The following is a 23,821-nucleotide window of genomic DNA, read 5'->3' on the forward strand; positions in this document are numbered from 1 at the left end:
AGTGTGTAAAAAAATAACCATGCAACTTCCTGAAAAGCAGATCTAATTTTTAAATCATTTCTGTTTGAGAACAGCAAATTAAAGTTCTGTATGTATTTCTTAAATTCTGATGTCATATGAATACATAAAGTTTTTACTTTTTATACCTTCAAAAAAAATTAGTGGCCTTTTATTTATATGAAATATATTTTCCTTAAAATCCTCAGAACTCACATAAAGGAAAAATGATTTTTTGAATGTTAAACTATGTACTTTCAAGAATTTTTTAATGTATATTTGTGATGGATGTAAAGGGGAATAATATATCAAACCATGTATGCCAAAAATTTATAATCTAATTTATATTATAATTATAAATTTATGGGGATTTAATTGCTCAGTATGAAGCCCCCTCCCTATTGATCATATTCTTTAAAAAAATTTTTTATCTCGTATAACATTTAATGTGTGTGCAGTTTAAAATGATGAAACTGGTTAAGGTCATATAATTTTTTCTTTAATGTTTTTAATCATTAACTATAATTTATTGTGCGTTGTTAAAGATATAGACTGATTTCCTTTAATGTAAAAGTAATATAGTAGTGTAATTTTTAGATAAGGATGAGTGTAAAGAAAACAATGGAGGTTGTTCCCAAATTTGTCATGATCTTCCTATTGGATATGAATGTAGATGTCGAGATGGTTATGTCCTTGCTGATAATAGAACTTGTGAAGGTAATTGTTTTTTTCTTATTTTTGTTTAAAGATACAGGATTTTTTTACATGTCATAAAATCTATTAAAAAAGAAAAATTACAAATAAATTTCTTTTAGATATTGATGAATGTGAAATACCAGGCTCATGTTCTCAGCTGTGTTACAATACAAAAGGTAACTACAAATGTGAATGTTTAGATGGCTATATGCTGGAGCCTAACAACAACAGAAGATGTAGAGCTAAAGGTGAGAAGTATATCTGTACCTCCTTAGGAATGTTTTCCATTTGTATAAGAAAAATTTAAATTTAATTTCATCATTCTGTCATTTATTTATGTTCCTACTTTTATATCAAACGAGAGGACATTTCAGAGTTTATACATTGGATAAATTTTTCTCTTGCAGAAGGGCGCACTGTCATATTATTTGCAAATAGGCAGGATATTAGAAAAATTGATACAGAAACTTCTGAATATGTTCCTGTAGTTAGTAATCTTCGGAATTGTGTTGCTCTAGACTATGATTATCGAACTGGTACTGTTATTTGGTCTGATGTAACTGAAGAGGCTATTAAAAGGTATTATTTTCTTTCCCCTTTTTTTCCCTCCTCTTACGGTAAATAATTATGAAGTGTTTGGTTTGAATTGTCATAAATGTAATTTCTGCACAGTATTTAACATTTTATATGCTTTTCAGTGTTCCAATTGATACAGGAGCTCCAGTAACAACAATCATATCTAACAATCTTTTAACTGTGGATGGCATTGCTGTAGATTGGATCTATGGGCACATATATTGGACTGATACGGGCAAGAATACGATTGAAATGTCTGATAAAATTGGAAAAATGAGAAAAACTGTTATTAATGAAGATTTGGATGAACCTAGGGCAATAGTACTGGATCCTTTGGAAGGGTAAGTTTTATTCAATAATGAACTGTGTACAGTAGTATTTTAGTAGAATGTTTTATTGTATGTATTGTGTTTAATCAGATAATTACAATACAGACTGTTTAAAGTAAAATTGAAATTGAAGAGTAAAATGTAATTTTTGAAACTGATTTAAACCTTCAGAAATTAATTTTTGTGTGCTGAAAAATAATTTTATGTTAAATACTTTCTCATTGAAGCAAGAGACGGAAATTGATTTTTGCATTCCAGCCTAAATAAAAGTAATATCTTGATTTGTGTGTGTAGAAAAAGTATTTTAATATTCCAGAATTCTTTATTTGTCATTGTGTGGTAACTTTTTCGTATACATATCTTTTTGTTTAGAGATTTATATGTCATATATTTGAATGCATTGAAAGAAAATTAGTTCTGGAAGTATACTTAATTCTGTAAATAAATAGGTTTAAATGTTTTTGTTGCTGTATTGGTAATTTTTGGAAGTTATTTTATTAAAATTTTTTAAATTCTAGATGGATCTACTGGACTGATTGGGGTGAACCTGCTAAAATTGAAAGAGCTGGAATGGATAGTAGTCATAGAGCTGTAATTGTATCTTCTGATATTAAATGGCCCAATGGTCTTGCACTTGGTAAATTTAATGCCATGTTAATTTAGCTTATAAAAGTGATGTTTAAAATATTTGATCATGCTGAATATTGGCCAATTCGAAAAGGTTAATTAAAAACTTGTTTAAAGGAATATTTAATTTTATTTGCTAAAAATATTTACCAGCAAAGAATTATACACTGAATTTTCAACTCGTTGATATATATATATAAGATAAAACAATATCTAAAAGATAAATTATAATTTAAATTAACAATAACCCCTTAATTTTAATTTAGTATTCCGCTTTCTATTCTAAAAATAGTAATTGCTCTTTTTCACCGTGTCAATTCGAGACTAATCTATGTCTATCAGTCTTGCGCAATGCTGGTGATGTGAATGGAACTAAAACTCAAACAGCCAATAATAATCTTATAGCAGTATTACTTATCCAATAAAATTACATTGAGAACCAAAACTAATGCATTCTGCATCAAAATTTCATCCTGAGCACAATACACTTGCTTTCTATGCGTCAGCCCAGCTGGACTGCTGCTCTCTTATTGCAAATTTATCAGAAATGTAAACATTTTGAAATAAGCCCAAATAGTGTGCCAAATTGCTTGTGGCTACAATGGGTTTATTGAAATAAAAATGAAGATTGATTCTGCCTCAGCTATCAGTTTCTTATTCATTGCAGATTCTCCAATTTTTTACATAGGCTACGCATCAACATTGCTACATGTTTTTCATCACACACACATGTATATGATGTATAACTTCTTTTTGATAACCTCATCATCGGTAGTTTACCACAACTGAAAAATCAAAGAGCTACTATTTATAAAGAAATAAAAAATGAAAAGTAATTGTATTTTTATGTTAACGTATACAGTCAAAAGTCTTTAATGCGGACTCGTTGGGACTTCGGCGATTCCGGATTATCGATTTTTCCGGATTATAGATAATCAGTTTAAATCTGGTAAGATGGCGTGCAAAAATTATAAAATTAAAAATATGAAACCATAATTTATGAAATAAAGAGCAATTATGATCTAAAGGGTATTAAAATTTACAAAAAAAAGCTTAATATTTGTTTACTTTATTAAACATTTCTTTCAACGTGCGCATGCGTAAAGCATATATTACGCATAGTCGAAATTAGAAAATTGCAACCAGAAAGCTATTTGATGTGTATTCGTGATATTTATAATGATGAGGAAATTGATTTAAATCATATCGGAGTACATTGAGATGAAACACTACATTTAGTAAGGAATTATAAGCCGAATAAAATAAAAACATCTGCCCTGAAGATGAGGATAGTGCTGACTATCAACTTCCAGTTCATTGCGCGCCGCGATGTCCCCCCCCCCCAACAGAGCAGTGTGAAATTGATAAACAGATTTCGAAATGGTTAGAGAAACAAATCACTTCTCTTTCGCTTTCTTCACATCTTTATCCCTTTTTTGCAGCAATTCCACTTTTTGTTTAATGAACATTCAAACATGCTTTCTCTTTGTAAATCCTTTGGCAGCTCCAGAATCGGAAATTCTTTTTGACATGATCGAAAGTTGAAACTTACTTTTATAAAATTGCTCTAACAGTCTGCAAAAAATAATAAGCCGGATCCAATTAGAAGATTAAGGAAGAACGCAATCTGCAACATTAACTGAAATAGATAATTAGATAATTCTAGCTTAGCTTATACCGTTCGTTATACATTAAATGCACATGCGTAAACGTATTATGCGCATGCGTACACGCATATGAGCATGCATAAAGGTATTACACACATGCGCAGAAAGTTTTTAGCTTTGAGGTCCAGATTATAGATCATTCCGGATTATGGACGTCCGGATTAAAGACTTTTGACTGTATATTTTAATTTGTGTGATACTTAAAAATTGAAATGTGATGTAAATTGTTTTTGTAATTTTAGATACTAAGATCTCGTCAAAAAACATACATAAACTGTCAGTTCTGGGAAAACTTGAGCAGTGCGAAGAGAAGATGATTAAAATATGATAGCAATCAAATCTGTTTATTGTTATATTTGTTATGTCCAAAGTGCTACATATTAATGTGATATGTAACTTTAGTGTAGAGTTGTGGCATAGTTTTGGAAAGGCATGCCACCTTATGAAATATTGCTATATTTCTGCCTGCAAAAATATGTTTCCAGATATACCTAGTTGTTTATTCAGTTTCAAATATGTTGGAAGATAACTACCCAACATCTTAATGTATCCTATACACATTCAGTATGAAAAATTCTAAAGATCTGGTTGCTCAAGCAAGAGTTTTGATGCTATGCAGACATTCTCGTGAGATATCTGTTATGTGTGTTTCGGTATTATATCCTTGAAAAATGTTCTCTGACAGATGTGCTATAACATTGGCAGTGCAGCAGTTTGAAGGATAGTGACATATTTTCAGTACTGCATAGGTTGAAGTGCTGCAGAAAATCACTCCCAGTGGCTGCACATTTATATTCAGGTTCTACGCAATGATAATACCAGATGTGATAAATTTCCTCAGTCTTGCATAATGAGCTACATTCGCAAAGCTGCATTTGAAGGTTTCAAGAATCAGAACAAAAACTGTGATTTGTTCTTAAGCAAGATAACAGCTCTAATCTAATACAACTTGATTGCAGTGTCTTCAAAATAAATGTTGCTTCCTATGCTTAGTAAACATTAAGGATAAGACTTTTAGTTTATACCAAAATTTACGTTTATACCAAAATTTACTCCAGCTTTTGTTAGCTTTGTTTTGCCATGTTAAAATCTTCAGCAGTATTACCTGACTGTAATAACTGTCTTGACTGTTGTGCTAAATGATCAATCCAAGTTGATGCATTGTCTAAGATACGTACCTTGAATATGCTTTAGATCCTCTCAGTTTATTCACTGGCAGTGGCTTTTCTGTATCTGTAAGTAAGAGATCTTTGCATGTTAATTTTCAAAACTTTGAGATGATTTCTTCTAGGTGCACAGATTTTTTTTTTATAAAGTATAATTTGAATAATACTAATGTCTTCCAACACTGTTATTTATTAATTATATCTTCCATATTAGCATTCAAGTTACAAATATAGATTAATATCCGATGAGCATTATTCTAGTGAGAATTAATTTGTTTCTGATTAGAATGGAAACCATGCTGCTTAATTAAATACAATATTTTATTGTGGTATAGAATGAAAAATTGGGAAACATTAAATATATTATTAGCTATTTATTTGTCTTCAGACCTACAGTAACCAGTACAGTGGATGCAGGCCTAAGTTGAAACCCCTGAACTAGATATAACTATTATAATTAGTGGTAATTTTGAAGTTTAATGTATACAATAATTGCCTGTGTGGTATATCAAGCATTTAAGCAGTGTAATTATTATATATAACGTGATAATAAAAGTTTTTCATCTTATTCTGAAATTTCATTTGTTAAAATACACTATTATAACACACTGCCAAATTTTAGAGGGAAAAAGTGTAAAAACTGGGATCTTATTTTCAAGTAAATACGGTATTATCTCAATAGTAAGTGCCAATCCATAAAATGTTGTTTTGAAAAAGTGTAAAAATTTTTTTAAATATTTTTAAATTTCAGATTTTATTTCAAAAAAAATATTTTGGGCTGATGCGAAGCTCCATATTGTGAGTTCTGCCGATTTTAATGGAGATAACCGAAGAGTGATATTATCTTCTCCAGTCATATTGAAGCATCCATTTTCAATTGATGTCTTTGAAGTGAGTTTGCTTATTGTAAAATATTAGATGCTTGTGAAATTAGCTTCTGTAATAATGTATTAATTTTAGATATTAAGTGATGACATGATGCAGATTTTAGCAGAATACAAGTTGTATTTCAGATGTGTTGTTTCAGAAAGTAGATAATTTATTTTTTACATACTTGAATTTTACTAGAGCAAAATTGTAATTTACTTTCAAAATTCAGTTTTGAATGAGTGGGATTAACTTATATGTGTAATTTAGATTTCTTTTATTCTCTAAAAATTATTTTAAAATTCGTTTTAAAACTGTAATTTATTTTAGGATTGGGTATACTGGTCAGATTGGGAATCGGAAGCTATTCACAAGATGAATAAATTTAACGGAGAAGAAAAAAGTGTAGTTGCCACTGGAATTTATTCACCCATGGGCATTCATATATATCATCATTACAAACAACCTGAAGGTAATTTTTTTCAGCTCTCCAAAAATTTAAAATATACAATATTGTTGTAGACATAGTTTTAGAGGTGTTGGAAAATTCCTGGAATGGTTCTTGATTTGTATGAAATTAGAAGAGTTACATCAATCAATAAATAAAAAATTTCTTCTTCTTTACTAATATGCATTAAAAACTATTAAAATGTTTTTATGCAGGATTTTTTAAGGGAGAGACAGAAAATTAAGTATAAATAACTATATTTAAATTATTATATTTATCGATTTTTGTTATGCTGTATTTAAAAAAAAATTATGTAGAGTAAATTGTTAAATATGTGTAATAGAATTCCAGCTACAGTAACTGGATTTCCAGCATTAGAGAGAATTTTTTTAGATATTGATTGCGTTTTATTTAAATGAATATTGCACTATTAAAGAAATACTCTGATCAAGTACTAAATGCCAAAACATACTTTTTTGAAAAATTAAGTTATAAAATTACTTTTTGTTTACATAATTTTAATATAGTAATTAATTTTTCATAAATGCAGTAGTGGAAACAACAAAGAAATAATTGTTATAATATCACTTGTTAGGTATATGAGAAATTTTGTGTTTTTTCTTGTGTTCATCATAGCAGTAGTCATTTCGTTTTTTAAATTTCATGTATTTCAAAGCCTTAGGGGAATGTCTGCCTTGTCAAAGTAAGTTACGTTACTTGAAGCATTATTGAAGCAGAAATATCTTTGTCGAAAATGTTACTTGATGCACATTGTGTTATTTAAAAAACAGTTATGTACTCTAATCTTATTTCTAAAAGTAAAAATAAAGAACTTCTTGTATAAACCTCATTATGCATATCTAGTTAATGTGTGTAATAAACTGCCTTGTTATATATCTCTTAATAGAGTTTAAAGCTAAATAAATTAGTGCAGCATGTTTGTAATGCGTGCTTTTCATTTCTAGGAGTAAATCACTGCAGTAACATGAATGGCCACTGTTCTCATCTGTGTTTGCCAACTCCTAATATTACAGTTCATTCTCCACGTTATACATGTGCCTGTCCTGATGGAATGAAACTAGCCGCTGATCATACAACATGTGTATTTGTCAGTAAGTTGTTTGTGTTGTAATATATTAATGGAGGAAGTAGATACTTTTGAACATTAAATTTCTCAATTTATATCCAATGTATGTTTTCTGTTTTAAACATTTTCTCCAGTTTTAAGTTCATTAAATATAATATTATCATTCTAATATTTCAAGTCAAAGTATTTTTTATCTAATTAAAAATACTATAATTTGCAAACTGTCATAAATGGACTCTATCTTTTGTAAGACGGAATCATTCATGACATCGTTGTAATTTTGAACATTATTAACATACTGAAATTTTGAACATTGTCATTTTCTGTTGATGGAAGATGTGGAATTCAAATTTCATGTCTTTGTCATTTTCTGTTGATGGAAGATGAGGAATTCAAATTTCACGTCTTAAAAATTATCTCAAACAAGTTTTTATCAATTTCAATTTTCCTTTAGGATGCAACTTCTGATATCGAAATTTTAAAAGGAAAAAAAAATCGTATTAGGCGCTCATAAATGAAGTATCTGTAAAAAAAGCATTTGAAAGTAGGAACTTTTTTGTGTGTGTCTTAACTATTCTGCGAAATGAGACTGTTTTTCACTAAGCAGCTGCTATCCGGTTTTTCAAGACAAAGAATTGATCTAGTGTACATGCCCCTTGTTGAGCCAATAAAATCATTGCTTCATTGAAGAAAGTATTTTATCTGCAAGTAGACTTAAAAAAAAAAGTTTGAAATTACATTTCTGGATTTATCAAGTTTCACCAGAATGCTTATAATCAAGCATTGCCATATTTAAATTTTAATGGTTTTTGGATTTTTTTTATATACTTTAGTTTTGTTGGAATGTTTGAATATTGTCAGATTCTGATGGTTCTGAGTACAATTCTACCATTTAACACTTTTCTCAATTTTTGAACCCCAACCACTTATTATGAGAAAAGAACTTTTTCATAGATTTAAAAAATAGAATTGACAGTAAGACACATGCCAATGATTGGAGGGATTGCTTCTGTGATTTACTGGGGAAAGAACAGTGTACCTAACAAGCAATGACATAAAGAACTCGTAATCTGATTTATTTGCTCTTGAGCTTTATTTTATACATTATCTTGAAAAATATTTTCTGATTATTTACAGCCTCATAAATCTTGTCTATTTGGAATGAAAGGTGCAGTGTGTTACCATTGGCTGAACTCCCTGAGTACTGGGAGTTTGACCTGGGTTCAAACCTAGGGAAATGGATTGGCTATATGGTTTTTGGTTTTCCTCATGTGTAGTAATATTAATACAAGCTAGTTTCCATCAGAACGTACTTCACAAAGGACTTTCTCCTGTTTGGTAGATAGCCCCCGTGTGCTTTGCTATACTCAAATAACCTAAATTTTTAACTTCTCATTTTGTGAGAAAAATTTCTTTAACTCTTTCGCATCAAGAGAGGACCAAATCTCTTTTCATCAAACATCGGAAACGCCCGTCCGTGTATACGAATTTCTCTTGGAATGCTCTTCCTTCCCCCAAGACAAATTGAATACTATAACGCTAACAATAACTTACTTAAGTTAAGCAACAACTTCTTTCTTGAATGCTTTCAGCCTGTGTGAAGTTCCCCCTTGGGACGGGATTGCAACTTTGGGCATCAATAGCTAAACATTGTTAGCAGAAGGAAAAAGAAGGTGGGTTAATACGAGGGCTATCCAGAAAGTAGATTACGTTTTGGAATAAAAAAATAAACAAAGTATAGGAAACAAATTTTATTATATACAGATGAAAGCCACACTCAAATACTACTTTTCTACATAGTCACCATACAAATTAAGGCATTTATCGTAGCGATGTACGAGCTTGGAAATTCCTTCGTCGAAAAATTCGGCCGCCTGCGCCTTCAACCACTTCGTTACCTCTTCTTGCAGCTGTGCGTCGTCATCAAAACGCTGCATAGCCAGCCACTTCTTCATTGCTGGGAATAGGTGGAAGTCGCTCGGTGCCAGTTCGGGACTGTACGGCGGATGAGGAAACAACTCCCACTTAAAAGATTCAAGAACTTTACGAGTGACATTTGCCGTGTGGGGCCGGGCGTTGTCGTGAATCAACAAGATCTTAGAGCTCAACATTCCTCTGCGCTTGTTTTGAATTGCTCTTCTGAGTTTTTGGAGAGTTTGGCAATACCTTTGAGAGTTTATTGTAGTGCCTCTTTCCAGGAAGTCCACCAAAATTACACCTTTTCTGTCCCAAAAAACAGTCGCCATCATCTTCCTTGCCGACATTGTTTGCATGCATTTCTTGGGTTTTTGGGGAGAACTTGTGTGCCCCCACTGCATTGATTGCAATTTCGTTTCACAGTTCACATGTTTCACCCATGTTTCGTCACCAGTAACGATGCGATCGAGTAAAGAGTCACCATCCTTATGGTAAGCGTCCAAAAAGTTCAACGCTGCAGCCATTCGCTGATTTTTGTGGTCCTCTGTCAAGATTTTTGGAATCCATCTTGCACAAAACTTGTGGTAACCAAGCTTTTCGCTGATGATTTCGTGCAACAAACTTCGCGAAATTTGTGGAAAACTCAAAGAAAGTTCCGTTATTGTGAAATTTCGATTTTCACAGACTTTAGCATCGACTTTTTCGAGAAGTTCGGCGGTCACTATGCTGGGTCTCCCACTTCGATCTTCGTCGTGAACGTTGGTTCGGCCATTTTGAAATCTTATGACCCACTGGCGCACTCCACCTTCAGTGATAATGTTGTCCCCATACACTTCACGAAGCTGCCGATAGATTTCTATCGGTTTACAGTTTTTTGCAGTCAGAAACCTTATTACTGAGCGCACCTCGCAGCTCGCGGGATTTTCAATTAACGCAGACATTTCAAACCGTCACAGTATCTGAACGGAGCACAGCACGAACCTCTCACTAGCACGGCTAGATGCAGACTGAGCTGCGCAACGCTCTGACCCCAAGATGGCCGCGCTAGCCCCGCCCGTAGCGGACACAGACGGAAACGTAATCTACTTCCTGGATGGCCCTCGTATAACAGAACTACTTTTATTCGCTTCAAAAGAATGATTGACATGTCAATTGACAGCTCCTAAAAGCAATGAGCAATGCAGCAACGTAATGGGTGAAAGCACTAGGTAAGGTTCAGATGTTCGTGTGACCTGCTTGATGTCCGAATGGTCGGGCATTTGGGGCGAATTCGATGTGAAAGAGTTAACGATTAAATTTTTGACACAATAACAGAAAACTTTCCACTTGTTTATTAATATAGAGAAAAGAACATATATATTTGATAATTCTGAATAGTGATATATATTGATATACTATTCAGATGCGATGTACATTTCTCTACTATTTAAATCTAGAGTCTTCTTCTAAATGTTTGCTTGTTTTGTCTTTCATGTTGACAGCATTATCATATCCCTGGCTTCTATGGTTATCAAATTGTAGAACATTTTAATCCTGAAAAGCCGAATAATAATGTCAATCTTTGATCAGCAGAATCTTATATTTCAAGAAATTCCTAACATTTTACAATTTGTTTCCACTTGTCTCAGAACATATCGTATTTTCAACAGACATTTGTTGTGCTTCCTTTCTAACATGATTAGGGTTTAGAAAAGTTGCCTCATCGGCTTTTTAACTCATAATTTTTTATGTTTTATCTCAGTTGCTTTATTGCGATGATGTTGCTTGCGAGATTAGCTTGACTGACATCATCCAAAAAATGCTGTCTCTAGCAGCTGCCTACGTTGCCTGTATATGGAGCTAGAGCTGGTTTTTGAGTACTAAGTGAAATCATTCATATATACTTTCAGTCAATACTTTAAAACTTCTCATTGCACAAATGCAGGTTGAGTCAAAAGTCGGAAAAAGTTTTAAAAATCATAGTAATTTTATTTTTAAACTTGGTTACATTAGCATTTTACTTTGCCATGTGCAATTATCATAATATGGAATTTTTCTTCTTTGATTTAGAAAGATCTTTTCAGTGTGCATCATTTATTGCTCTTTTGATAATGCTATAAGATCTTTTGGAGCATTATGTCAGCATTTCTCTTAGAATATCATTTTGTGGGGTACAGTAAGTTATTGCTTTCTTTTTTCAAGCATATAAAGCCAAAATATTCAAGGACTTTTATATAATTAATTCCAGTAGCTACTAAAGTATAAAAATTATGCAAGATTCCCTCCCCCCATTTAGATGTAAAAATCTTCTTTGAAAGACCCGTATCCTCAAATATATGAGTACTACTTGTTTAGTTGAAAATGTACCCTTGGATTATTTTGTTTGCTAGGGGAATGCTTTCTGTTTTATCATGGCTCATCTTTGTCATTAAATATTAATCTTGTATTTGGTTGAACTGTATCTTCTGCATTCTGGGCTCCTTCTTAGAAATATGAACGTGTATACGAACATGACCTTAGATAAGTGTTTACATGTTAAGATGTTAGTGTGGCTTCTAATTTATTTTCTTCATCCCTGCTACTTGTAATTTATTCTCTTGGTTTGAAACTGAAACACATCCACTCTGCTGTGGCTGTAAAAGTATTGAAGGCTTGAGTTTCTTATCAAAATTTTTTTGTTTTTATATTTCTGGAAAACTGTAAAATAAAAACTGGAAACATTTGCTTGAAGGATAGTTTTATAGATTTCTTAAAATTTATGGAATATTTGGAAAACTTTGTAGTATTAAGTCTAAATATTGTGCATAAATGTTTGTTTTTAATTCATTAAGTTTATGAACAGTTGCTTTTGTTTTAGCTTAAAAGTTTTTATATTTTATGCATGTTAGATGACTTATTTAAGGGAAAATTGCTTAAATTTAAGAAGTTGAAACCAGGGTTGCCATGCTACCAGGAAATTCCAAAATTGACCAAAACGTTCGGGGAAAGTCAGGGATTTTAAATATTTTAGTCAAAATGTGGAAGCATCAGAGAATTTCATATGGTGACACCCTCTTAAAAAGCAAGTTTTGCGCTGACATTTGAAACAATCACTTTCTTGGCGTTATGGCGTGAGCATCATTTGGCTAGGTGGCAGAGAGCTAATTTTTGCAGCTCCAATTAAATTGTCTTTTAGAAAGGCAAAACTAGTTTTCAGTAACCTCGAGAATCGGGACACTCGCATGCACATGTGCAGTGCATGTTGAACTAAAGACAGTACGTATTCTCCTATAAAACAGAATTGTTTTAATCCTAGCATATGGTATCATGGAGGTTAGATTAGCATTCATGTGTACACATGGGATTTGGTGACATTATGATGGGTCATTTTGGTGTTGGCAACAATTTTCAAAATCGTGCCGAGGCCATAGCGTATACTAGGATTTTACCACAAAATCTTTTAAACTTTTTTTTTTCCTTTTTAAAAAATGCCTTATCTGCCATTTTGCAGTAAAATAAAATAAAAAAAAAGTTATGAGTCATGTAGGCTAATAATTTAATATAACTATATTTGCCAAGATATCGTTGATTATTCTAATTCAATTTTTAAGTAATTATCTTTATTTTAATGTCATTTGTGTTACTTAATGTTGCTTCTTCCCTTAAAATTGATTTATTATTAGTAAATATTTTCAAAATTCAGGAAATTTTCTCTGACATGATCCTGAAACTAATTCTAGCAGTATGATGACATACCTTCACAAAATTTAATGCACATATTTTTTGCTTATTTATGCTGCTAAATAAATATAAAATACTTGAATTTATTTTAAAGTATCATTAAATAGGTTTCTTTCGTTTAGCTCCAAAATATCTCCAAAAAAAAAAAAAGACATTTTTTAACCCAGCTTGGGCAGATTCTAATCCTAATCTTTGGTGGAGAAAACAACTCCTATTATAGTTATAATAGTAATGCTTTGGGAATTCTAGATAAGTCATATGTAATTGGCAAATTTTTGAGTTTTCAAGTGGTACCAAAATTAATTTACCTTTTAGCACAGCCAATGTGCATTATGCAGACAGACTGGAATTTTCTTAAAACACACCTATAAAAGTCAGGGAATTTATTTCTCCTGTTTGAGTGGCAGCCCTGTGAAACATACTTTTTTCTTGACATTCAGATTTTATATGTTTCATTAATTTTATGCTTAATGTCCCCCTCTTCACCAGTTGTCTTTTCAAAATGTAATATACTTAATGAATTTTGGTGCATTTTTAATGCATAACAGTATATATTATTTAAATTGTTATCTGAGTATGATTTTTTTTATTTTAAATTACAAGAAGACCAAAATTATATTTGAATTGATATCATGCTTGTACATCTTGTGTATATTTTAAAATATTTATTTGATTATGCATTTTCATTGATATGATGTTTTGGAAATATTTTTTTGTGGTAAGAATGCAAGATTATAAAAATTAAGATGAAATGTACTAACTTTCAAATCATTAATGTGAAAGTTTTTTAGTAATTTCGAGATATTTTAACGAAAAACTGCCATAAATATTTTTGAAATCTTGTTTGAAAAGAACTTTTATGAAGTAAATCAAGGTTCTAATATGCATTTAAAGTTTTAAGTTCTTTTCAAATTTATGTACTTTTTGAAATCATCTCTTTATTTAGAGTTGTCGAATTCTTCAACTGTCCCTGCCAGTCATAGTACTACTACCTCTCCTGTTTCTCAAGGCAGTGATATTAATGTCATCTCATCTACTACAGAGCTTTCTTATCACTTTATTAATGATTCAAATAATTCAAGATTAGATTTTGGCAATATTGAGCCTTCTGAAGTTTACACCATAGGTATACATATTTTCTGGATTAATTTTTTCCATATTTCGTTCTAACTTTGGTGCTCCTTTGCATGCCTGATCTGTATCACCACTGAATTTTTTTGCATTGAAATTTTATCAACTTTTAATTTATATATATTTTTTCACTTCAGGTGTGTAGTTATTTTGGTAATATAAATATTTGTCATTTTTCATTGCATGATGCCAACTTGTGTAAGTTGATTTGTTTTTATGCTTTTAAGACACTGAATTTTGCATTTGATCAACATTTGTTAGAAAACACTTGGGAAGATATTTGGCATCAGTTCAGTAATCTGCAGAAATTCTTTTTATTTTTTATCTGTAGATATGATAAATATATTTTTGTAATTCTGATGATTATACTAACATCTCCTATCGTTTTAATGTAAATTTCTATATGTTGAAGTATGCTAAAAATCAAATTTAAAAAATGATTAATTTTTCGAGGTATTATTTATTTATATGTCTGGTGTTTTATTTTCTTTATCTGTTTAGGGATTTGTGTATTACATGCTTACAATTCTTGCATTCAAATTATGCAATATTTCACTATTTTTAGTAATTGCTAACAGTGCAGTTCTAAAATCTATTTTGAATCCTTCGATAAATGTTTTTATGGAATTTTAACACATCAATAATAAGGTATAGATTTTGGGGGGGGGGAGAAATACACAATTCAGAGGATGTTTGAGATGTCCTTTCTCCTTATTTCATCTGGAAAAATAGATTTTTGCAAAAGAATTTTAATACTAATTTCGTTTTCAGATCTCCATTCTCCACATGTCAGTTGGCAAGATAGTTCCTCCCCAAAAGTGTCAAAGTAATAGTTTAATTTTGTATCCACTTAAGTGCAGTCAGTCCCCAACAGTTGGTGAGTGGGTAAGACTTTGGTTTGACCTATGTTTGAACCCAGGTAAACAGGTCCCATCTGTGTCATTTTTTGTGGTTTTATCCATGTGGTTATATGAGTACATGCCAATTTCCCCTAGAAAGTTCTCTGGAGAAGATAGCTCTCCTCTTTGGCAGGCAACCCTCATGTGCTTTCCCATGTTCATGTAAGCCAACCTTACATAGCAATCGTGCCAGCTTTTTGAATGCAAGTTCATGCATTTTCTAAGAGTTTTTTGTTCAATGAGATACACAAAATATGTGAATAAAATTTTGTATTTTGAGTTGTTAAGAAATAACTGCTGAATTCCTCCAATGTTACACTGTTTTCCCAATCTAAATGTTTCCTACGAGATTTTTATCAGGATTTTGCTTTTAACTTTAAAGCACTTATAAGACCTTAAACAAATTATACCATTATAATGAATCAACTATTGAATTGGAAATAGTGCATTAATGTTATTTATGTTGCAGAGTTTTTCTTCTCATGTTTATATATCTTTGTAGACGCATTGAAAACACTGAGAGGTAATTAATCAACTACTCTGCAAGATTAAACACAAAAATATACTTAAGTATATTGTTGAAGAGTTTGAAGGACTGTTGAGACAACGGACTGCTGATAGGTTTTATATTTCTCCCCTTTGTGTTAATTATGTTATGTGTCCCCTCTTTCTTTTTTTTTTTTTTTTAATTAGAACTTTTATGCAGGTAGCTGAATTCTATTTTTTCTGTTTTCGATTATGATAAAATTGAATTACAGTTTTGAAATAATTTGAATTATTGAACTTTGAAATGGATATCAGTGCTGTTACATTAGAAGTCAGAATAAGTGCTTTCTTCACATAATTTATTATAAAAATAAGACTTCTTTTATTTTCAGTACACCAATAATAAATTGGGAGAAATGGTTTGCCACAGTTTTAGTAAATTGTGTGTTTGCTTGACTTTGTTGTATTCATTTGCAAATTTGTGCATATTTTGAATTAGAAACTTTTCATCAGATGCAAGGGAGCAGTTGTAAAAATGTCATATTCTGAACATTTTGATTTAGATTTATGTTGACCAAATTTATTGTTTTGTTAAACATATATGGACAATGTATGATCAGTATTTCAAACTAATAGTCGTATTGTTGCTTTTTTTGTATTGTTATAAATCCTAAAATTTTAGAAGTCTGAGTAAATATTTTCCGTTGCAGATAATACCTCAAGTTTACATGGGAATGTATCAGAAATGCAACATGGAGATGTTTTGTTTCCTGATACTGGAAGACTTGCTGGGATAATAATTGGTGCTTTGAGTGGAATAATTTTATTATTAGCTTTGGTAATTATCATTCTTGATATGAATCCCTTCGTAAATTTAACAGTGTAAATCATAGAATAAAAATTCATAAAAATAATTTATCGAAAGATTCATTAACATCATAAAATGTAATATGCTCTTTAGTAAGTACTCATCCTCTGCTGTTAAAAAGATACATTTAAAATTTACAAATTTAAAATTCATTTTGGGGTAATAGTGTGCTAGTATTTCAATTGCATTTTATGAGCTGTTAATTAATATACAAATGGATTCTGTATTTTACTCTGTATAGAGATTCGTCTGACTACAATCCAGTCAGAGTGACCCTGAATATTAGCAGTTATACTTCACCAGACAGAAGAGATTTTACTGCAGGCTGGCAAAAATATGCCAAAGCTGTACTAAATATGCATTACACAACTCCAACGATAAACTCGAGGAGAAGACATTGACAGTTTAATCAAGGCATTCACAATCACTGTTCAAGATGCTCATGAATATGCCAATAAGGAAATTAAAGTGCAAAAAGTGAGAAGGATGAAGGAGCTGACTAAACTAATCAAGGAATGCAATGCTGCTTGGAGGTAGTTTCGGAGAATGAGACACGGTAATGACAAAGGGATATTCAGCAGGTTAAATAATGCAGTCAAGTCTCTTGCACAAGCATAACTCGAGTGGACCAATACTTAAATTCTCTCTCCATGGAAGATAATTCTCTGTGGAGCCATTGCTGAATACAAGAAATGCTTTGATAACATTCTGCCCCTTAAAGGCCACAACATTATCCATTAAACTGAAACTGAGAAGGCAGCACTTTTAGCACAACATCTGGAATCTCAGTTTCATGCAACCAACATCCATAATACTACAACTGAAAACTTCCTCACCAATTACTCCACAGGCCCATGCACTGACAACATAATTCCAGTCATGCCATCGGAAGTCGTTAGCTATATCAAAAAGTTAAAGAAGAAAAAGAGCCCTGGCATCAACTGAATCTCTAACCTTATGATCAAAAACTTCCCATATGCAACCTCATCTTGAAATGGCAGTACTTCCCAAGTTAATGGAAGATGGCTTCAATCACTCCCATTCTTAAACATGGCAAACCTGCCTCAGCACTCATATCCTACAGACTCATAAGCCTGTTATCATGCCTGAGGAAAGTAATAGAAGACTCAATGACTACATCAAAAACGACTACTCAAAAGACTCAATTACTTAATTGAATGAAGGGACATCCTCATAATTCTGAAGAAGTTTCTCGATGACAAACCACCTTTACAGGGTGGTGGAGGATCACCGAAGGATTGGCTCACAGAAAAGTCATTGGGGGAATCTATTGACATAGCTAAGGCTCTTGATCATGTATGGTTGGATGCCCTCATAAACATGTTACACTGTCTAGATTTCCCAGACTACATCACAAACATTGTGAAATTCTACCTAACAGGTATACATTTTGTCGTTCGCTTCATATTCCATCCTCCAAGCTATCTGTGCCGGTGTACTACAAGGATCCTTACTTGGACCCACATTATTTTATATTTATGTGAATGACATTCCCACTACACCCAACACAACATTCACAATGTATGATGATGATACAGCAGTCTGGCACAAAGTGTGAAGTTCCATCACCCAGCGGTTACAACAACACATACAAGCATTAAAGACTTAGCTTGCCAAGTGGAAAATCCTTGTGAATGCTGACAAAATTCAAGCCGTCTTATTCACAAGGAAAAAGAATATTAAGAAAAACCTACAGTTTTATGGAACTATGCTACCCTGGGCTAAACAAGCCCTTTATCTTGGGGTGATCCTCAATAAAACTCTTACATGAACCCCGCAAATCACATCTATAATACAGAAGTTTCAAGTGCGTAAAGCTCAAATCTTCCCCTTAATTGCTCAAAACAGTGGTTTGGTATTAGATAACAAGTTACTCATTTATAAGTCTGTTCTGCATCTATTACTATGTACAATCTGGGTGTTTGCCTGTAAATCAAACAGAAAAAATTACAAATGGAGCAGAACTGTGTTCTCCACCAAATTACAAATCACCCGTTGTACTTAGGAAATAACCGCATCCATGTGGAGCTTAATATTCCTCTGCTCACATACATAATAATGTCACCAAAAGATTCCATGAAAGTCAGGATGCAAACAGTAGTACAGCTATTAAAATCTGACTACGACTATAATGACTAGAGCAATTTAAATAGACCACTGGCCATCTTAAACATTTATAACATGTCTTCTGTATTAAATCTGTATGAATTGGTAATTGTATGTATATTCATATTCTAATGTCATACACTCTGAATTTCTCCATGTGTCATGTTTATGTTATCATACTCATAAATTATTTATGAGAAGCCCTGGAGTTTTTCGTACTTTCATGTGTTAACCTGCTTTTATTTCAGGTTCTTTTCACCAGTTCAAATGGTACAGCCTAACATTTTAAAGATATCAAAAATTTTAAATAAATAAATAACAATAACTGTCATCCTCCTTAAGTATCTAAAATCATAACTCCATTGTTACTATGTTCTAAAACTTTTTATAACTTCATGCGTAGTTAATTAAAGTACAACTAGAAAAGTTTTACTATTCAATTAAGGGGTAGGCCCTTAGTCCAGGTACCAGGGTGATACACCGTTCTACAGTTGTCTGTATAGAGATTGAAAAAATCATGACTAATATTTTTGAGGCTATATATTTCATATATATCATGACTATATATCTAAATTAAATTTCAAAAATAAAAAAAATTTCCTAATGAGATGGTGCTTTAGAAAAGGAAAATTAAAAGAAAAAGGAAATTTTCAATTTGTTTCTAGCTGAAATAATCTAAAACATTATTCTGAATTAAATTTTTATAAATGTGAATCTTTAAATGTTAGTTTTAATTTTATTCCTCACTATCCTGATTATTCTCTTTTCTCTCTCTGTTAACATGTGTGACTCTTATCTTTTCCTTCATAATTTATAGCCTTTATTCTTTCAGGTTGGTTTCTTGATATACAAGCAGTATTTAAGAAAAAATGTTACTAGCATGAATTTTGATAATCCTGTATACAGAAAAACAACTGAAGATCAGTTTAGTTTGGAAAAGAATCAGTATCAGCCTGCAAGGTCATATCCACCAGTAAGTTGAATTTTTTGTTCACAATTTTAAAATATATTATTCTCAATATTATGAATTACTTTGACGAACAGAGAGCTATAAATGAGAACAAAATGCTCTTTTCATATATATGTTTTAAGTTAAGTATGTAACCATGTACACCGAAAGGCCATTACATTATGACCACCCTGTTAATACCATGTAGTACCATCTTCGCCCTAAAAACTGCTAGCACCCAGCGTGGCATTGATTCCATAAGGTGCTGATAGGTAGTCTGAAGTTTTTGCTATAAAGTTCTCACCAACTGGTCTTGCAATTCCCACACATTGCGAGGGGGTAGCATGGCCGCACAAATTTGGTTTTCCAGGTGAGACCATAAATGCTCTATTGGATTAATGTCAGCTGAATTTGGAGGCCAAGATATGACTTGAAAGTCACTGGAATGTTCCTTGAACCACTCCCTGACAATTCGACCCTTATGACATGGTGCATTATCTTGTTGGTAAACACCATCCCCCACCAGAAATACTGTTGTCATGGATGAGTGAACCTAGCCTGCAACAATGTTCACATAGCGCACAGATGTCAGGGACAGTGCAGAATTTACATATAAGCTACAAAAGCTATAGCTTAGGTTCCCCCTTTTCTTGAGGGCCCCTTATAAAATTGTCCGAGTAAGCAGCTGACATATAAAATATATTGCAGCATTATTTCTCCCAATGCCACACACCCCATACTTTTCATCCAGTTTTTAGTGCATCTTTTTGAAAAACAAAGCACTGTTGTGCCTGGGGTTTGCATTATCGCTAACCAGTTAACTGGTATTGCCGTTAATTATGACATTCAAAATTACTGATAAATTTAGATAGCAAATGGCGGTAATTTCGGTAATTTTTTTAAATTATTTTATAATAGAAATGAAACGTGTAAAATATATAATTTCTTTTCGTGTGAATTGCTCCCTTACATTTGAGCATGTGCTGACCTTTTGTAGTTCAAGTGAGACGGCCTGATGATACAATATCTTTATCTTTTATTTAGTATTTACAGTGGGTTTCTTTGGTAATTTGATTATTGACATTATTTTGGAAAGTTTTTTGTTTGTTTGTTTGTGTGTGTGTGTGTGTGTGTGTGTGTGTATTTACAGGAGTTACATTTCAGGTAAGTGCATTTTACACAAGCACATAACCTAGCTAACACAAGACTATTTTCTACACCATTTATTTTTTTACAATATTTTGATTAAAAACAACCTTGTCGGACAGTTGTGCATAATTAACATGGTTAGTACAGGTGGTATGTTATAATTTTTCTGCAATTGTATTTTAATTAATTAAAAAAGAAGAGAAAATAAAGAGCCCATTTTCTATATTTTCAAGTCAAAATAACAGTAGACTTTGCATGATAACAATTTTTTGTAAATAAACATTAGTAAAACATATTGAAATTAATGACATGTTGTCCTAAATAGGTATAAGTGATAAAACATTAGATACAATATTTAAAATTTATAGATTGATTGATTCTATGTGGACACCTGTAGCTGTAATTATAGTATAGTATATATTTTTAAATTTTTTTGCTCAATATAATAACAAAATTATAAGTTTCATATATAAACTTATAATTTATTATTAAATATATATTTGAAAGAACTGCACATTACAAAATGCATATTTTTTTTTTGATTGTATTAAACTAAGTATTAATCTATGTTTATAGTTTTTTCTTCTTTGATTAAACTAATATTAAAACATGACAGTATATTATTAATTTTCTATCTGCATATATTTATTATAAACCCAGTTAATTTATTCAAATTATATATAAAGTAAGAGACTTATCTTGCATGATTTAAGAACTGCAGGGTACTTCAGTTTATCTGTAGATTCTACTTCAGACCGGTCCCATATTGATCATCTCACTGTTATTGCGAGGTATGTTTCATCAGATAATGGGCTCCGTATTGAGCATTTTCTAACTTTACTAGAGATGGGTAGCTACACGGGATGTACATCTACCTTTTACAAATGAGTACAAAAATAGATTTTAGTAAGTGTCAAGGCCAGTCATATGATAATGCTGCCAATATGTCTGGCAAATACAAGGGTATGCAGGAAATAATATTAAAGATTAACAAGTACGCTATATGTATTCCATGTGCTGGTGGTAATTCCCCGAGTCTTGTTGGTAGAGCAGCAGTTGACTTATTTAGATGCAGTAAACATTTTTGGAATTGTCCAAAAAATAAATAATTTCTTTTCATCGTCTACACATAGAGGGGCAGTATTGTTGTCATTCTTCAAAGATGATTCAAAAGTTCCAAAGTCTTTGACAAAGAGTATATGGGAAGCACAAATAATTTCTGCATTGCATCAGCTGTATGTTGATGCTACAGAGAAAGGCGAAACAAGAAATTAATCCATAAAACTTTTTTAATAAAATGGAGGGGTTTGAATTTACGGTAATGTTATATTTGTAGATGAATTTCACAAGACTAGTCGATCAATGCAAAAACCCCAAATTAGTCTAGATGTATTTAGGAAATTGTATCCTTCACTTTTGGATTTTGTTAAAAGTTCCAGGGATATATACAATAATTAAAAAAAAAAAAAAAAGCAAAGGAAAAATTACTGATGTTGATTACAAGAAAAGCAGGTATAGAAGAAGGCATATTAGTGATGATGAAGATGATGCTTTAGAGACTGTTGAGCCAAGAGACAAGTTCAGAATCAAAACATTTATACCTGTGCTGGATGCATTTGAGTCAAGTCTGGCACAGAGAGCCTCAGAATGCAATGATGATGCAAAAAAGGTTTCATTCTTAACAAAATTAGAAGCTGCTGAAGAAGAGATTTGTGAAGAAGTTAGTGCTTTATGCCAAACATATCCTGAAGATGTGGAGATGAATCTTGTAGAAGTCAAGCATTTTCATCATTATGTTAGACATAGTCAAGCCTATGTTTCAGCGGAACATGATAGTCTGACACATCAGAATCTGCATAGGGTAATATTTAATGATCGTGTCCAATCAGTGCTCCTTAATGTAGAAACAATTTTGAGATTGTTTCTTAGTATGATGGTTGCAAATTGCTTTGGAGAAAGATCTTATTCTCAGCTGAAGAGGATAAAACATGAATTTAGAACGACAATTACTCAAGATAAATTATGTTTCCTCAGTCTCATGTGCATAGAAAGTGACAAACTACGCAGTTTATCATTTGATGATGTCATCAGTGACTTTGCTCTGGCAAAGGCAAGAAATAAAATATTTTAGTTTAACATAATTTAATTGTTAACGCTTATAACATGCTTCAAGAGATTGGATAAGCCTATGTAAATTGAGCCTTTTAAAAGGACTTTTGTTTCTTTTTACCAGAGTTTGCATTTTTAAGTTTGTTATGAATAAAAAATGATTTTAAAGATTTATTATTTCACTATCATCATCTATGTACTTTTTAATTGGATTTCAGTTTAACCCTTAAGGTATCTGGAATTATAACCCTCTGAGTGGCATGACCGGCGGCTTTATCCAGTCATGATATTTTTTGTCACTTGATATATATTAGTTTATAACTTAAGATATTTTACTTTCGTATTTCCTTTAATAATGTAAATATAATCTTAATTAATGCAAGTTTATGAAAATAGAGGCTAAAATAAGTAACTATATAAATTTAGCTAATAAATTCCGCATAAATATAGATCTTCATGACAAATAAAAAAAAAACCATGCTGTTCAGAGGGATAAAGGGTCCCATATCTCAGATAGCTTAGGGCCTTATCAAATCTAAATCTGGCCTTGCTCAGGGATTGTTTTCTATGGGGATTATGGGTCCTGATATGCTCCCTGAAAACATTGCCCACACTATAATATCCCCGCTACCAGCTTCTCTCCAACCAACTGTGCATTTAGGAGCTAGGATTTTATTTGATAATTGGCATACTATCACATGTCCATCGATGTGATGGACCAGAAAATGTGGTTCGTCGGACCATGCAACTTTCTTTCATTCTTCTAATATCCAATTCTGATGTTACTTGGCCCATTGCAGATGCAGCTGGCGATGATGTGCTGTCGGTTCAGGGACATTCGGCCTCCGGCTGCATAGACCCACACCAAGCAATGCAGGCTGCACAGTGCATTGATAAACAGTCTCGGGTGCCACTCTTATAGGGTGGTGATTTCAGCTGTTGTAGTTCTTTAGTCATGGTGGACAGTGTATAGCAATCTCTGCTCTTCTTTGGAATCAATATGTTGATGACACACTGCTGGCCGGCG

General features: G+C 32.1%; 1 protein-coding gene across 3 annotated transcripts in view; it reads left to right on the plus strand.

The window, feature by feature from the left end:
• The window catches only part of LOC118188124 (very low-density lipoprotein receptor-like), a 99,248-nt gene that overhangs the window by 67,471 nt on the left and 7,956 nt on the right, over window positions 1-23,821 (plus strand). Inside the window, exons 9-19 of one of the 3 annotated variants that reach the window (XM_085814815.1) lie at window positions 595-714; window positions 813-941; window positions 1,101-1,272; window positions 1,392-1,610; window positions 2,117-2,235; window positions 5,810-5,949; window positions 6,256-6,397; window positions 7,339-7,485; window positions 14,023-14,202; window positions 16,303-16,430; window positions 19,420-19,560. In XM_085814815.1, the coding sequence (XP_085670941.1) occupies window positions 595-714; window positions 813-941; window positions 1,101-1,272; window positions 1,392-1,610; window positions 2,117-2,235; window positions 5,810-5,949; window positions 6,256-6,397; window positions 7,339-7,485; window positions 14,023-14,202; window positions 16,303-16,430; window positions 19,420-19,560 (1,637 nt within the window). The remainder of the gene's footprint in view (window positions 1-594; window positions 715-812; window positions 942-1,100; window positions 1,273-1,391; window positions 1,611-2,116; window positions 2,236-5,809; window positions 5,950-6,255; window positions 6,398-7,338; window positions 7,486-14,022; window positions 14,203-16,302; window positions 16,431-19,419; window positions 19,561-23,821) is intronic. The other 2 variants (XR_015040646.1, XM_085814816.1) reach the window with 2 other exon arrangements.

Source organism: Stegodyphus dumicola, chromosome 4, assembly GCF_044657685.1.
Source record: "Stegodyphus dumicola isolate Sdum_Otavi_A_Nest chromosome 4, ASM4465768v1".
NCBI classification, from domain to species: domain Eukaryota; kingdom Metazoa; phylum Arthropoda; class Arachnida; order Araneae; family Eresidae; genus Stegodyphus; species Stegodyphus dumicola.